We start from the raw sequence: 17,558 nt of genomic DNA, 5'->3' as shown, positions 1-17,558 counted from the left end.
AAGGAAAGAAGATCTTGTTAAGGCAGTAGAATTTTAGGTGTTTGAACGTGCAATCTCATTTTCTAAGGAAAATAGATTGTGAATACATCATGGGGTCTCATGCAGCAGGTGGTAAACTGACTGCTATCTAATGTGACCTAGATAGAATCCTTGAATAGCCGTTGTGCACCTTCCAGATGGCAAGACACAGAAAACTACTTTAAAATGATATGTTCTCCACAACAGGAGAGCTAAAGAGGAAAAATAAAAGGAAGAATATAAAATTTGTCATTTGTATTAAGTACAACATATCACTTGCAGACAGATGCCAAGAAAGATTAAATATGCTTGTTTGTTTGTTTGTTTTTTTTATCCTTGAAAGAAGTCTCTTCAGACTTTGCTTTTTTCTTCTGTATCTTTATCCTTGCTGAATGTCAGCAGCTTCTTCAGAGAAAATACAGATGAACATGTAATGAAAATTTGCAAGACAAATTAACTTCCAATTTTTGCTCTGTCTTCTCCTCTTGATGGATTTAGGAAGATGCAGAACTAAATCAATACAGTGGTAGAAATTCTGAGAAGTTAATTGAAAAGGAACTAAATAAGTGTTTTAAAATCGTGCGTTGTTTAGATAGATGGACCTCCTTCTGGTTCATCTAATCAGTGAGTGAATCGTAGGAAAGACTTAGTGAGTACACACACAACATTCTTGCAAGGTGATTAAAGACTCCTTGTCTAAGAACATTGAAATTCAGTTAATTACAATTAGGAGATAATGCATATCCATTCTAAGCAGCAGAAGTATTCTTTCATTACTCTTCAGTATTGTCTTTTTCTTAAATCTAAAGAAACTACAGTGATTAAAAGAGATGAGTCATGACAAGTGCTGGCATTGATGACAGTGAAAACCTGGATGTTGAAGACTAAAATAATTTGGAAGGTTAGAAAATTGAAGAGGAAAAATCCTCAATGCTTGGAGAACTAGAACAGTGGAAGTTTAAGAATCAATCTTACTTGCTATCTAGCATTCTATCAACTTAATTTTCCCATCTAAGAGAACTCTCTAGTTGACATTCACAAGAATTCCCTGTTGAGTATAAAAATTGTATTCCTAAGGTCTTATATTTTTATCGTGATACAACCTTTTAGCCTACTCGAAGTATCAGGGGAATCTCAAGCTTAGATTGTTTTATCTTTGACTTATATTCAATGGTTGAGTCTGTGGATACTGTCATCAAAGTGAATCTGACCAGGTGTACATAGTTAGGTGTGAGGCAGAAGATGTTGACATATGAGACTTTGAAATAATCATATGGATTGTGTCAGTTTATCCTCTCAGAATTAGGACATGTTGCAGAAAACCTTGAAAATGAATTGTTAGTGATGTGTTTCACAAGACTGTGCCATTATGCACGGGAAATAAGTAAAGAAATAAAGGGGAAAAAAAGTTTGGCTGGAAAATACCTGTTGTTGCACAGCTAGCTGTGTTTCACTGGGTTCTCCCCTGGTAATGCTCCTGTGAGCATGCTATTTCCAGAGCTTCAGCTTTTGTTGGATTTGTAGGAACACTGTCTTTATCTCTGCTCTTACTTACCTTCATCTACTCTGGCACAGCAAAATGAAAAGCATGCTTTGCATAAATCTCAAATGTATTCCTCTCAATTCTAGAAATGTTTATCTGAGCTAGACAGAAAGCGCACACAAGAAAATCATGATCTCAGTAGGGTTTCCTGAAATCAGGCAGCTTTGCAAAAAGTAACAAATCCTAATTAATCTGCTTCTGGGAGATTTTGGAAATGCTCTATTATACTAGAAATTAACATACTTTAGGATGAACAATGTAACATCAATTGCATATATACTTTAACTTTTGATTATGTGTAATATTTGTTTTTAAAATAGTAATCTCATTCCAGCTGTATGTAGCTGAACACTCAAAATAAAGAAGTTGAGAATTGCTGGGTATCAAAAAATTACATAGTTTAGCCATCTAAAACCATTTTTCACGCTTAATTTCCAGCTCCTGAATATGGATGAATAAACGCTTTGATTTGTTATGAATTATTCATAGTAATGAGTTTGTGAACTTAAAAACTTATTGCAATTTAGAAATGGAATAAATGTAGCTTAAAATGTGTGCAAAATTTTATAACTAGAATTTTTGAAGTCTGTAAGACTTGACTTGGGAGAAAATACATTGAGTGGTACAGTGATTTGCAGAAGATGGAAGAATGGTCTTTTGGTTAAATGCTGTTCTGAGGCTGTGGATTCTGTCACTGATTGTGCTGCATAGTTTATGTCCTTTTCAGTGTTGCTTACCAAAGTGGCATTTGTTTGCCTACAGCAGGCAACTAATGCCATTTTAGATCCCCAGCCTAACCTCTAGCTGGCACTCCAGAACATAATTAATCCTGTAGATCTTTTAGCATATTCTTCAAATCTGTGAAGATATCTTGAGGCATCAGGAACATCTAAAATATGTCTTATGGCTTACTGTTGGACACCTGAGTTACGTCTCAGTTTTGTCTTTTTTCTTTTCTATTTTATTTTCCCTCTAGGTGTAGAACATGAATCCATAGTCTCCTTTTTCTAGATGCCTAACTTGATTTGAGTAAATGCAGAGTATGTGCATTTGCAGTGGTACTCTGTGGTCACAGTGAATCATGCCTTTATTCCTTTTCTGACTTCTCTGTGTGTGCCCTCTCAGTTTTGTTCCCATGCCTGTTTCAGGGTAGTTCTTAGGTTGAGTGCATTGTGAGCTGTTCTGATGTAATGAGTCTGACCATTTTTAAATACAAATAGTAAATTTCTATGGAGGTAGTACTGAAATGATGAGTACTCTGTAAAAACCATTAACAAACTGATGACATTCTCTCTAGAGCCGTGTTCAGGAAGAGAACCATAAACAAGATCCAGTATATGCAGGGGCTGATGGCGATTTGTCAAAACACACTGTTATCTACTGATCACTGTCCTTTGTATATATTGACTGTGGAAAAACATATCTGTCTGTTCAACTCATGTCCCTCTCACTGTCCATAGCATATAGAAGGCTGAACTTCTTTATCATGCTGCCATGTCTTCTCACTTTCCCTTTTCCATAGGTCTCATACAGAGATACCATTTACTTATCTCACAGAGTTGTTTCTGATAACATATGTAAAGAGTCTGGGAATCCTTTGATGGAAATCAGCAGAGAATTGAAAAACATTTACTGTGTATTATTTGTTAGGCCAATTTCTTTAAAGACATCCCCAGACCAAATTTCTGAAGTACATATTAAACCAAAGTGTCCATGATTTACCAGCATTCCTTGAAGTAACCAGTTAATCATCTTCACACACAAGACAGCTAAACCTAAAGTATGCTTTCTTTTCTGAATGATTAAGCCAGGCTTCCCATAGCATTTCACTGGCAAGTAATCATTCACTGGCAGTGACAATCAACTGAGAACAAAGAGGAAAATACATGTAATCTTGACACCGAAGCCATAGAAACTGCTGTGAAAAATAATAAAAAAATGGGAAGAGAAAAGAGCAGTGATCCCAAAGATGTGAAAAGAAAAGAAAAGACCAAGATGCAACTCAAACGAAGAATAGGTTATTTTGATGGGGTAAGTTTTATTATCGGCTCAATAGTTGGGGCAGGGATCTTTGTGTCTCCCACAGGGGTGTTAAAGCATTCCCTGCTTAATGTTGGTGTTGCATTAACAATCTGGACTGCTTCTGGACTAGTTTCTCTTATGGGCTCCCTCTGCTATGCAGAGCTGGGAACTGCTCTGCCTTTCTCTGGAGGGGAATACAACCATATTAAAAGAGGCCTTGGATCCATACCTGCCTTTGTGTTCATCTGGACATCAACGTTTACCAAGCCAGCATCAAACGCTGCCCGAGCCTTGCTATTCGCTGAATATGCTACCCAGCCTTTCTATGGCATTTGCCCTGCACCAGAAGTGCTGAAGAAATGCTTGGCTTTGGCTCTCCTATGGTCACTGGGGATTTTGAATGGACGCAGTGTCAAAGTGGCTGCATGGGTGCAGACGGTGTTCACCCTCCTGAAGATGATGGCATTGTCTGTAATTGCTGTCGGTGGCGTAGTTCTGCTTGTTGGTGGAAGGAAGGAGAACCTCGCCAGGTTTGAGGACATGTTTGGCTCAGAGATGCCCAACGCGTCACAGATCGCTGAAGCCTTTTTCCAAGGACTGTATGCCTATGGTGGTTGGTGGTCCCTCAATTATATGGCAGGTATCTTGCTCTTTTTCTTTAGATTTTATTCCACAATAGCAATTCTTAACATTTCTCAGCTAGTATTAGAAGAACTTCTCTGTCCTTCATGGGTTCATGCACTTGGTTATGTTAGGTTGTGGTTGGATCTAATGATCTTTAAGGTCTTATCCAACCTGAGCAATTCTATGATTCTGTGATTCTATTTTTCAGGTACAAACTGCCCACTGGTCTTGTGTTTGATAGGGCTGGTACAAGAGACATTGCTATACTACATGGATGTTCCTTGCTTCTTGTACAGTTCCCAGAATTAAATTAACATTTACAAGGGATGACACGAGAAATTCAAGAGGTTCATTTAAAATCTCATTTGTAAATACAATTTGTCATATCTTAAAAAAATAGAGTTTTGAGTTTCACAAAAGAATGCTTAAATTAAGATATTTTTGCCAGCTTATTGCTTGGAAAGGACCAATTCCAAAAAGATGATTGATTAATTTGTATTTAAATATCTATATCTTCCATGATTTGTACATGAACAAATTCATACTGAGTTGTGTTAAAATATTATCAGTTTGAAGAGATGTATAGGGCAGCCTGTCCACGATAGTTCCCTGAGAACGGACATAGAAGAATGTAAGGGAAGTGGTATATTTCTTCTGATAAAACTTATATCCAATTTTAAACATGCAAAATCTTGTGGCGTGTTCATTTCCTTGTCCTGTTCTATATCTAGTGATAGGTAATAAAGAGCAGTTTTTCATGGAAACTACAAGGAGATAATGCTCACAGTTACATACTGTGCAACAAGTTGAGTGAACAGTGTTTTATAATATCATTAGATTTATGAGTTAAGTTGTAAGCAAATGGATAATGCTGTTATATGTTTAATCTTACTCATCTGCTGACCTCTACCACATGTAGAAACATTAAACGTTAAATAAACTCGATGTGTGAAACGTGTAACACAAAGTTCAGTGGTGAGAACAGTGTGAAAATTGGGTTAATATTTAAAAACCTGATAGTTACTATTAAAATCCCATTAATTCTGCATTTAGAATATGCTCTTATTAAAAAGGTGGTAAAAAGCAGAAAATATAGGTTTTGAAAGCTTAGGGTTTTCTTAAAGGCAAGAATTCAGATTTGTAAACCCAAGGAAATACAAAATTGTTCACAAAGTACTATTTGCTGATCAGTTACCACAAGTAAAAATTGAAATACACAAGGGATACATGCAATCCACTGGGTAACACAGCTGTTCAGACAGATGCTATATGCTTCTATGCTATAGACCTCTCCTGAACTGAGTTTCCAGTTCTTCAACAATAACTTTCATTCCTGTGAGCCTTAGCTAAAGGATCCCATGCCAGCTGGATGTTGGGACTGTAGCTAGCGATGAAACAAATGCAAAGACAAATTTAAATCAGCTATTTTGGTGATTGCCTCCTTTTGTGCTCAAAATTATGAAGTGTATTTCTTCCATTTTAAATAAATCCCCAATTCTCTAGTAAACTGTATCTGCATTTCTCTGTTGTGCTCATTCTGTCTCTCTGCAGTCTGTGCACTGCACCCCAGAATAGGGCAGGCTCAAAGCTGATGTTGGAGGCAGAGATAGTATTTGGGGAGAAAAATGATTCACCCTCCCCCGTCAGCCTATATCAATACTGATACAGACTGAGTAGTTTTAAGCTAAGATATCGGGTTTAGCACTAAACACTTTTCCTCCACCAGTTTTGTCATGGAACTGATAATGGCAGAATCCAGCTGGGAACTGCCCTTTTTGAAAGCCACTCCATTACTGCTCCTCTGTCAATACTCTTCCATTATATCTTCTGTACCTTCTGATGTAAGAACAAAGAGAAATGTTTTGGGTGGAAACAGGAAAATACACTCAGTATGATGATTGGAGGGCTGGAGCACTTCCCTATGAGGACAAACCGAGAGAGTATAAACTGGAAGACAGTGGATTTAAACTAGATATTAGGAAGGAATTCTTTACTGTGAGGGTAACGACACTGGAAGAGGTTGTCCAGCGAGGTTGTTGTGGATGCCCCTCTCTGGAGGCGGTCAAGAACAGGCTGGATGGGGCTTTGGGCAACTTGATCTAATGGGAAGTGTCCCTGCCCATAGCAGGGGGTTGGAACTACATGATCTTAAAGGTCCCTTCCAATCCAAACCATTCTATGATTTGTATGAAAATTTTGAATCAGGGCTTACAAAGTGATGAAAGAATAAATAAACTGACTTTACAGCCTCACATTCAATATTTAGATTCAAAAGTATGTCTATTTGGAAATGCATTACCAAGTTAATATTCTAATGTACAGCCATATATTTGTTTAATCACATCAGAGACAATTAGTACTTTGTCATATTTTTATCAGTCTGTCAGGTCTCTCTTTTCCCAAGACACCTGATAACTAAAAAAAAGACAAAGGAGAAAAAAAAAAAAAAAAAGTTCTAAATACTTGATTTAGGACTCTGATGATAAACTACTCAACAAATACTGCAGGAACACACAAGCAGCATAGTTTAGGAACAATGATTAGGGGTTGGGGTGAGATTTCTGTGTCAGTCATGTCAACCTCTGTGGAGATTCACCACTGAAACCACGCTTACAGAAGTTGAACTGCTTGCTTTATTGTTATTATTTAATTAATTGTGTTTTTCAGAGGAGATGAAAAACCCTAGCAGAAACATCCCTTTAACTGTGATGACAGCTGTTCCCGCAGTAATTGTGTTTTACTTACTGGTAAACATCTCATATCTGACTGTCCTCACACCAAAGGAAATTGTCTCCTCAGGTATGAGTTTGATATTTTTGTGAGAAAGGTGAGATCTGTTAGCATACCTGTTTGATGTCAATGCACTGGATTACTTGTGCTCACTTAACTCCACAATTGGGAAGTCTGAGTTTTAGTCTAAGTTTTAAACGAGATTTGTGGTTTAAATTTTCTGCATGATATAGGTTGGACTGAATACAGAGTATATAGTAAGTGTCAAAATTTGGCTTATACCTGTACAGTTAAAAAAGAAATCAGAAGTGCATTAAAACATGGAAACCAAATGATGATTGTGCCCTTGTTTGATATAGGTAGGGATTTAGTTTTCCAGTTGTTTTAATCCCCTCTCCTCCTTTCTTTCCTGTGTCACAGTGTCTAAGGCTAAAGTCCTTACTGTTTAGGATGGAAATAAATAATATTTTCAAGTTACATGTAATAATAAATAATATAAAAAAGGCAATAGGAAAATATAGCCATTTGGGGCTGAAGACGGGTTATTCATGATAAGTATTTTCATTTCTTGGAAGACCCTGTACAAAAGTCCAGTTTCTGTAAAGCTTTTCTCAGATGCCACGCCAATAAGCTGTGCATAAAAAGGCCCAAGAGGAGCTGTATTTCTCTTTGATTGTCCAAGCAGCACCTTTTAAGATCCCAGCCTAATGAGACTGAACTGTCAGACCTTGCCTTGTCCAGGAGTGACAAAAAAAAAATCAATTTTTTTTATAAAATTATTATTATTATTTTTTCTTTTTCCTCTGTGAAAACAGCTCAATAACATAAATGATGGTGTAGCTGTCACTCAGCAGCCCCATAGTGTTGTCTGCCCATGATCAGGCTATCTGCTGGGAGAGACACATTTACAGATCCATTCTGTCAGGAAAGCAGCAGTAGATAACAGAATATCAGCGAGCAGGTGCTTGGCTGGCACAAGCAGTTCCTGAAATGATGCTGGAGCTGTGCTTATTTACGTCAGCTGAGGAGATGGCCTTAAAATTATATCTCTCATTTCAGACACTGCTATACACTGTGGCAGTTCTTGATTGCTCACTACATTGTTATCTTTTCCCCTAATCTGAGGAGTTTTATGCAGTGCAAATCACTGCAAGACCTATATTCCTCACGACACTCAGTTAAAGGCCTGCTAAGAATCAGTCCTCAATATAATGCAGGCCATCACCAATTTCTGAGAAATATGGAAAATCATTTGTCCAGCAATAATCTTTCACATTTCCTAGCTCTACCCAAAGCAAAATCAGATTAATAACATGCTTTATGACCTGTCTTTTAGCATACATACAATTGTGTTTCTTCTTACAGCAGGCCATGTCACCTCTGTGGCCAGGCAGATTCATGCCTCCATTATTTTCTTTACTCAGACTGCCCTGCTCACATGTCTACATTTGTTATTCATGATGCCGAGATGCAGCTGTAATGCTTACAGGGTGCTCAGTCCATTGCTTCCTGTTGGCCACTGTGGCTTCACCCAGGAGCTTTTGTGGTAGTCAGCAGTCCTTCCTGCTACCTTCTCCATGCAAGTTTTAGCTCCTGAATACAATACTGATAGGATTAGAATAGACTCATTTGATTATTCAAAAAACCAAAAACCAAACCAAAACAAAAACCAGACATTCCCAATAAGTAATAGATATTTTATGCATTTTAAGTTTCCTTTTTCTTGAGTCTGTTGGAAATTCAGAGCATGGTACCTACACTGTTACTGATGCTTTGTTTTCTTGCAGTTGCTGTGGCAGTAACTTGGGCTGATCGAGTGATCCCCTCTGTTGCCTGGATCATTCCTCTCTCCGTTGCTGTCTCGATATTTGGTGCCCTCAACAGCAGCGTGTTCACATTGGGTCGATTAAGCTATGCTGGAAGTCAGTCAGGACATTTACCTGTTTTAATATCCATGCTTAACGTCCATACTTGTACTCCAGCACCAGCCATGATTTTTTCAACCATCATTGCATCCATTTTTATCATCCCCTCTGACCTTATTATGTTAACAAATTACTTTGGATTTTCTGCCTGGCTTATGATTGGATTGACTTGTGCAAGCCTGATTGTACTTCGATACCGAGAACCTAACCTACATCGACCATACAAAGTAATTGGAAATAAGTTATTAAATATTCTTTTGGCTTTTTTGAGTCATGGGCATCATGCAAAAGTTATGGAACAAATGCAAGACAAAAGTTGATAGTTACTACAGAAATATAAATGATAATCACAATGATTATTAGAACTCTTATTCATGGTCTGGGACAACTCTGCTTCATACTGAAGGGAAAAGGTAAAAAAAAAATAAAAAAAATAGAGCTTATGTGAAAACAAGAGATGAATATGCATAGAACTGGAGAGATGTGCAGATGAGGAACAGGAAACAATACTGATGTGGAGCAGTGACAGGAACCATGTGGGATCCAGGCTGGCAGTTGTTGGTTTAAGGTGACCTTTGTGTCCTTTCATCCTTCTTCACCCAACCACAGCCATTAGGGTTAGGTTTGATTTCATCTCAATCTAACTGTCAGAACACTAGATTGGAGATACACAATTAATTAGCATTAATTGTGAAAGCTTCCTCTAGGTACCCAGTGCTGAGTTTATTTCAGGTGTCCATACTATATACTGTGGGTGAATGCTTTTCAGGTGCTGCTTATCTCTTTTCCTTAATGATAGAAGGAGCCTGAACAAGTGTTGTAGACAATTTTATGTCAGATAAGTCACCCCCTGCGTTGAGATTGGAGCAACGCAAATGGTATTATGGTGTGGCAAAGAATGCATTATTACTGTAATGAATGATACACAAAACTATGGTTGGTCACCTACTTCCTAATATTTTTTTTCTTCCTTTTGCAGGTGTTTCTACCAGTTCCATTTCTGATGGTGGCCATGTCATTCTTCTTAGTTTTGGCTCCTATTGTCTGGTCTCCAAATATGCAATATTTGTATGCTTTTTTCTTTATGCTGGGGAGTCTTATTGTTTATTTTCCTTTTGTACATTTCAAATTGCATTTTGCATTTTTGGATAAAATTACTTGCTACTTGCAGCTACTGCTGGAAGTTTCTCCTGCTGAAGGTTCTGATGAGACTAAATATGAATAATGGCAACTATTTAATCCCAGTGCAACTGACAGCCAATAGGAGATTTTCTTTAACTAAAATTGTAGGTCAAGAATTGGATGTTGCATGTCATATATAGGAATAAGTACTTGCATATGCATATACAAATATGTATGTACAAATATCTGTGTATACATATATGAATATGTATATAGAGACATTTAGTTTCAGGACTGTGTGTATAAGTAAATGTTAGTATGCATACATATACATAGATGTATATATTTAATAGATGCACATAGTCTCCTTTAAATTGGTGAGATCCATAAAATGATCCCTCTTGCTCCCGAAGGCACCATTGAAGCTGCATATATAATTGAAACAACAGAAATAAAACTAAATTACGGAACCAATAGTTACCAATATTATCATAAATAAGTACATATGTACTTGTCAGCATCATTTAATAATGCACATTTAGACTCCAAAGTAAGTTGGCTAGATTATTTCTAGTTCTTAATAGTCTGTTTATTAGAATTTATGGTTTTAAAGGCCTTAAACTTCTATACATCTGCTAACTTTTTTTTTTTTTGGTCTGAATTTATTTTTAATAAAAAGGCTTTGAAGAACATTGTAAAATTATCTGAGAATTCTTTTTTAATCCTAAGAAAACTGTACCTGATCAGCCTTGGCTATTTTAGACCAACACATAGAAATATGGGGTGAAATCTTAGTAGGCATCAAATAAATCAATAAGAACTATTAATCCTGTTTGTCACACCAATAAAATTCAATATCTAGAGCAATGTACTAAATTGTGAAGTCTAACTAAGCGTTTATATCCTTTTATTCCTTATTTTTCTGAGTTACTGATACAAGAGAGAATTTCTGTTCTCAATCCATCTCCCTTCCACTTTTTAAAATGAAATTAAGATAAATTGTTGACCTTTTGTTTTAAGAACCAAGCTGCATTAAGCCCACTGAGCATTTAATCTTAAAGCCTAAGAGCCAGTACACAGGAAATATCAGATACTTCAGGGCTAATCTATTAACACACTCTGTAATTTTCATAATTATGACAGAATTATGTGGTTAAATGTTGTTGGTTTTTTTTACATGTTCGTATAATGCTCACCAGTACAACCAGTAGATGGCTCCAGACCAACATCTCTCTTAGACCAGGATATTCTGGGTCACTGGATGTTGTGTTAGTGAGAGGAAAAAGATTTACAGAGCTTTTTATTGTTGTAAAATAGAAAAATCCTTGCTAAAAGATTTAATTCTTCAATTTAGAGGTCTGAATTATAGCTTGGATCTTCAGACAGAGCTACGCAAAGTACCGGGTACCACCAATAAGGCTGGGAGCCATCTGCAGACTAAGGAGGATTTGATGCTGTACAGGCAGAGTGCCCGTAATGTAAACAAGTGCAAGAAGCAATTGGCTGTTCTTATGGGTGATGAGGTACACAGAATGGAAACCTGAAGTAAATTGTAGATCTTTTAAAATGCTGTTAAACAGAAGCCCATGCAAGAGAGTAGTGAATACAGCTGAGATGCATCCTGCTGAAAGCAAGAGAGGAATCAATGTTTAATTTCACTGAATGAAGCCATCAGAAAAGCATTCATCTTGCTATTTTAATTAAAAAAAAATAATCACAAGGCTAAAGAAAATTTTCTGGAGTTATTGTTGTAAGAACTGAATTCTAGCATGGATGAAAAGAAAGGGAAAATTTTACTGTGACTAAAGAACTGAGTATGGATTTGTAAAGCCAGGTGTGGTGCCTGGCAGTGCCATTGATTTTCAGCTGACCTTAGTCAGCTATTTAAACTTATGTTTTAATTTGTAACTGAAAATGAAAGTCATATGGAAAAAAAATGTGATTGGTACAATAAAATAGCTATTGGAAAGGGTCTAGATGAGGGCCACAAAGATGATCAGTGGGCTGGAGCACTTCCCCTATGAAGACAGGCTGAGGGAGCTGGGCTTGTTTAGCCTGGAGAAAAGAAGGCGGTGGCGTGACCTCATTGCAGCCTTTCAGTTCCTGAAGGGAACCTATAAGCCAGGTTGGATGGGGACCTGGGCAACCTGATCTTTGGTTTAAATGGATAGCAGATATCCTGTAACTCAGGGGCCTTTGACTGTAGGTAGCTGGAATGACTACAAAACATACAAACGGTGAAATGTTTAAATACATCCACGAGCATTTGAAAATGTGCCAAATCGAGCTGCAAGGATTTAAGAGAGAGTATATAAAATGAGAAAAACAGGATTAGTGACATTTTTGTTTAGTTTTTGATTAAATGATTTCAGCATGACCTTGGAATTTTACAATGAGATCAAATCCTGAGCAATTTTACCACCTCATCTGCACGTACTACTTTATACACTATATTAATTTCATTTCTACAAAAACTAAGGAATTGTGTTCCTCAAATTTATTGTCTTCTTTAACACAAACTACCCATTCCTACATCTAAGTGAGACAGAGGTCTTCTGAAAAATAACATTCATTAAATGACCCATTGCTTGGAAAGGTGCTCAGCTGAGCTGAATTAACATCATAAAAGCAACCTCAGATATGGTATTATTTCTTATCTTCTGAATATGAATCTCTTGATGTGCTCCTAATGCAGCCTTTCTCTTGCCTGAGTGGTTTAAAATGCTAAATCACAATGAAGCAAATACAGCTTTCAATTTGTATAGATTTCTTATTGTTGCTGGGTCATTCCCATTTCCAAGCACTGAGCATAAAGGAACAGAATTCAGATTTATAACTTGTATTAGCTACTCTGGCCAAAAGCAATTCCATATTTTAACATTATAGCTTGTTTTAAATGACACTAGTTGGTCTCAGCTGCTTTTCTACTTTTATGTATCTCAGAAAACGCTATATGGAAGTGTGAGTGTTTTAGTACTAGACTATATCAAATGTTTATTTCAATTTTTAATTTATTTTTTTACCTTTGACATCATAATTTGTTAAAGCTCATGTACGCTTTCATGTTTCAGAAGTTCAACCTGACAACAAACTTAAAATGTGGTTGTTTTATTTTCAGTACTGTACTAGCCTAGTTTAGCATGTAATTAACCTGTCTGTTTTTAGGTTCCTAACACAATGTATGTGTTGTCTGTATGTGTGTGTCCATTACTTTTATTTTTGCAGCTGTCAACATAAAAAGACAAATGAAAGTCAATATTCACTTTTATTTTAAAAATTACTTATACACCATACTAACTGCTTGTAAAGGAGCTGTGGGGAAGAAAGGAAGGGGGAAAAAAAGATCAGCAATTAATTTTTTACTCCACATAGGTACTGTCATCTGTGATTCCAATGAAAAGACAATCAACTAGTAAGAAGAGCTGCATTACCCAGAGAGGTGGTGGGTGCCCCATCCCTGGAGACATTCAAGGTCAGGCTGGATGGCGCTTTAAGCACCTGATCTAGCTGTTCATTGCAGGCCAACTCAAAAGATTCTATGATTCTATGATTTTTTTCCTTGAACTTTTAATTTGATTGGTTGGAGCTGTGGTTTGTGCAGAATGAGCTGCCTTTACCTGTCAGCTTTGGAGGAATTCAGACCTGGCTTCTGACTTTGGCTTTGATATATAGACCTGTGGACATTGCAAGGGTTTCCCATATCTCAGTTTCCACATCTGCTAAAACAAAGAAAATCATGTTTTAGCAGCTGTCTGATCACACAGGTCAGTGAGAATCTGCTTGTCTCCCTCCCTTCCTGGCATGCAATTGGGAATTATTCCTATCACTGCTCCCTGTGACTCATACCAAGTGATGGAGACCCTGGCTCATTTTTGGAGGTGCTGAATATTGCCTGTTCTTACTGGCTCAGTTTGAAGGCATGAGACCTGTAAGGGCTTCAGAAACTTGGAAGCTGTTTCTGTTCTGCTTTGAAGCAGGAAATGAAACATTTTTTAAATTAACAGGTTTGGATAACTTGTGTCCGACAGGTTTAAAGACACCGTTAAGAAGGTTGACTATTAATGTTGATTTTCAATATATCAGAGGAAGTTCCCAGAGAGGAAAAGGAGGTTAACATGCTCATATTTGAAGAGAATAAAAGAAATGACCCAGCTAATTATAATTCTGTCAGTGTGACATAAATCCTTGGAAAAATAATGGAGCAACTAATATGAGACAAAATCAATAAAGAATTAAAGAGATAGTAGCATAATTAATGCCAAATCGCTTGTGTTTATGGAAAAGGAAGCTCCATGCTATTTTTTTCCCCTGTAATTTTAATTTTGACTAAAGGGTGAAAATATTGGTGTACAATATTCAAACTTCTTTATTTGAAGCAGGATGAAAAAATGTGTATGAAAGATCTGAAAGATGACAAAATAATTGTGACGCATTAAAGGCATTTGGAACTGGCATATGAGATCTCATGTTAGCCTTTGAAAACATGTCTCCAAAGATGCCTGACCGAGGTCAGACCTTTCATGTCTTGTAAGTGGCCTGAAAAAGCGGGGTTATCACTGAAAATGTTTACACATAACTAAAATGGAAAATAGCAAAAAAAAATGAGTAAGATGCCAGAGCACAGATCCAAAAATATCAGGCTTCTCTAGTCAGCTGGGAAGAAGTACAGAAGGTATACTGCAAAATCTATTGCCATATGTATAATATCCTAAACGGATGTCCCCTTTTTGATTACAGCACACTGCTTGATCATTTTTGTTCCTGATGACTAAAAGAGCTGGTGTGCAGTCATAGTTAAAGATCCAGAGATCTGAACCTCAGTGAGACCCCGCTCCTCTGGCAGCAGTGCTCAGACCCCTTCTGAAGAGCTGGTTCCTATTCTTCCTTCACAATGGGGAAAAGTGCTGTGAAGTCTTCCCAGATCCCTTCCAGTAATAGTCAGTTAATGACACAAAACCAAAGACAGGAAATAGCTGGAGTTCAGATAGTTTAGGTTAACCTAATAGAAATTTTGTGACTTGATGCAGATATTGCTGGTAGGCTGGTTAATACAGCAAGATCCTGGACCAGAAAGTTGAAGGCATTCAGACTAAATTTAAAGCACACATATACATCATTCTGCTAGGCACAATACGTTCATTCAGTCCCAGCTGAAAATTAAGATATATTCAGGTAACAAGAGAATAACTTTTGTTTGTGTTTCATCTTAATCCCTTTTTGCAGCATTTGACATACTTTCTAGCAGAAATTCCTGTCACATCCATTCCTATCAGTGTTGGAAAGATTCTCCGATGCAGCACATTTCCACAGTTCTGTCTTTTTTTATTCAGAATTGTCTAATCATTCACTTTGTGGACTTGAGATCATTCCAAGCCAAAAAGGTTATGGCATCATTTTGAATCTACTTTCAGAAGCTGCTGAAGATAAACAAGACATCTGCCAAAAACATGTCAGTTGAATTTGATCGCACGTATTTTACTCTTAGCATACCACGCCTTTCTTTTTTAAGTTTTATTCTCATTGCGGAGGTTGGACTAGTTTGGCAGAACTGCTGCAACAAGTACATCTCAAATACTCAAAATTCACCCAAGCATACACAAGACACTGAGCTGTCTTCAGTTTTTTTCTCCAGCATAAACCTTTTAATTTGCTGCCAGAAATCTCATCTCTGTACATTCATTGCCAAACAACTTTACTGCTTGTTACTTTATACTTGCTGGTTGATTTAGTTTTTGTTTCCATTGCTACTCAAGACCTGATGACTCTGACATTTTAAAAACACTTTGCCTAAAGAATTTTCCTTCTGAATTTGTCTCATTTGACCTTCTGGCTTAGCTCTAACTCTATGTTTACTGCAACTGGGAGTAAAAACTAGATGATCGCTGAGGTCCTTTTCAACCCAGGCCATTCTATGATTCTATTGAATTTCTATTTATTCTACAGATTATGTTAGACTGGCTGAATCATTAAAAAGCTGCCCCTATTTGTAGGTGGAAATTTTCACTAAAACAAGGTGCTTTCTTTTTTCCCCCTACAGTTTAGTTAATGAGATTGATTGATTCTTCCTCTGTTTAAGTGACCCCAAACCAGCATACTCTGTGAACTCTGGACACTGAAACTGGGCTTGGTATCCAAGAAACAGTCACACAGATGACTCAGCTTAAGATTGTCATGGGGTGAAATGAAAGTTTTTACTTGCACTTTGTGTATTATATTCCAAGTCATGCCACAGGGTCACTACAAGCAATTATTCCTAGCTTATTATTTACTGAGACTTCTAATGCCTGGTCTAAAACTCTGATTCCCAATAGAATCTACAAGCTCTTGGAAGTATGATCTACATTTTTTGTTCTGAGTGGTTGCTTTTATAGCTGGTGATACTGAAATTGGTGTTTTAGTGCCTGCATCCAGATTACTCAGCATGCCTTGTAGCAGCAGACTGTTTTTACGTTGCCTATGATTTTCCTTGGCTTTGTCAGACCTGAAGTGTATCAGGGATAGCTTTGTGTTTTCCCTCCAGCCTAGAAAATGTATTTTAGAGAAGAGCACATTCTGGTTTTAGTAACTGATTATGCTTGCAACAGTCTGGCTTTATGTATTTCTAAAGAAAGTTCTGCTTCTTCTTGGTTCTGTTAGTGGTGTCCAAACATTTTGTCATATATTTCTTTTTCGGTCTTCTTTAATCAGGATAGTGCCTATGTTTTAGTTGGAGGAAATACTAAATATTTGTTGGACCTGAAAGCCACTTACACATTCCCTGCATAGTACTGGCTCTAGTCTTACTAAATTCAACCTTGCAGCTTTTTAAAAACCTGCAAAATTGGAAGAATTGCTATTTTAGGCCTCATTACTAGGACCGTAATTAATCATTGGTATTTTATATATAATCAATACCAACATTAACCCCTAGAGGCTTTTTCATAAGGGGAAAAGGAAAAAAACCTTAAAGCTCAGCTTTTAAATTGATCTTTTAACCTCACAAATCCTCATTTCCTAATATGTTTGGCAGCATGTTGATCTTACTCAACTATTCTAAATCGGATACTCTACTGGAGACTTAACTTTAAGCACTTTTCCCCCCCTCTTTGTTTTAAACACTTTCACACATTAGAATTCTGGTCAGATATTTCAACATGTTAGACAAAATAACTCCTATGTTGAATTAAATGGCATAGTCATTATAAAGCTTGTCATTAACAACCTTAGCTAGGATCTATGTGAAAAGCATCCTATCCTGGATTGCATCCTGTCATGTAAAAGTTCTGATCAAGACATGAAGACCTCAGGGTGCATTTTAGGAATGGCGTGTTGAGATCTCAGCAGCATGTGAAGGTGCCTGAAAAAGTTTTAAGTGACTTTCCCCCTAAGCAAAATGGTTTCCACATGGTCCATTGTGCAACTTAGCCATCTTCATCCAGGTAGAACTTGTCAGTGACTGAGCAACCTGTGCCAGTTCTCCAGCACCCAAAAAGCTTTCTGCTCTATACCTGAGCTGTTAAGGTGAATTTTGAATAATCTAACAGTACAAAATACAATTCAGGGATCTGGCAGAGGAGCAGGCAGAAATAAAATGG

At 37.1% G+C, this 17,558-nt stretch overlaps 1 protein-coding gene across 1 annotated transcript; it reads left to right on the top strand.

Moving 5' to 3' along the window:
- Positions 1 to 1,865: 1,865 nt before the first annotated feature.
- On the top strand, positions 1,866 to 11,995 carry SLC7A13 (solute carrier family 7 member 13). The gene is made up of 4 exons (XM_015855899.2): positions 1,866 to 4,223; positions 6,875 to 7,006; positions 8,725 to 9,089; positions 9,842 to 11,995. The coding sequence occupies exons 1-4, from the start codon at positions 3,500 to 3,502 to the stop codon at positions 10,085 to 10,087; spliced, it is 1,467 nt and encodes a 488-aa protein (XP_015711385.1). The 5' UTR covers positions 1,866 to 3,499; the 3' UTR covers positions 10,088 to 11,995.
- Positions 11,996 to 17,558: the final 5,563 nt, after the last annotated feature.

The sequence above is a fragment of the Coturnix japonica genome, chromosome 2, assembly GCF_001577835.2.
Source record: "Coturnix japonica isolate 7356 chromosome 2, Coturnix japonica 2.1, whole genome shotgun sequence".
NCBI lineage: Eukaryota > Metazoa > Chordata > Aves > Galliformes > Phasianidae > Coturnix > Coturnix japonica.
This window is presented reverse-complemented; position numbering and strand designations above follow the sequence as displayed.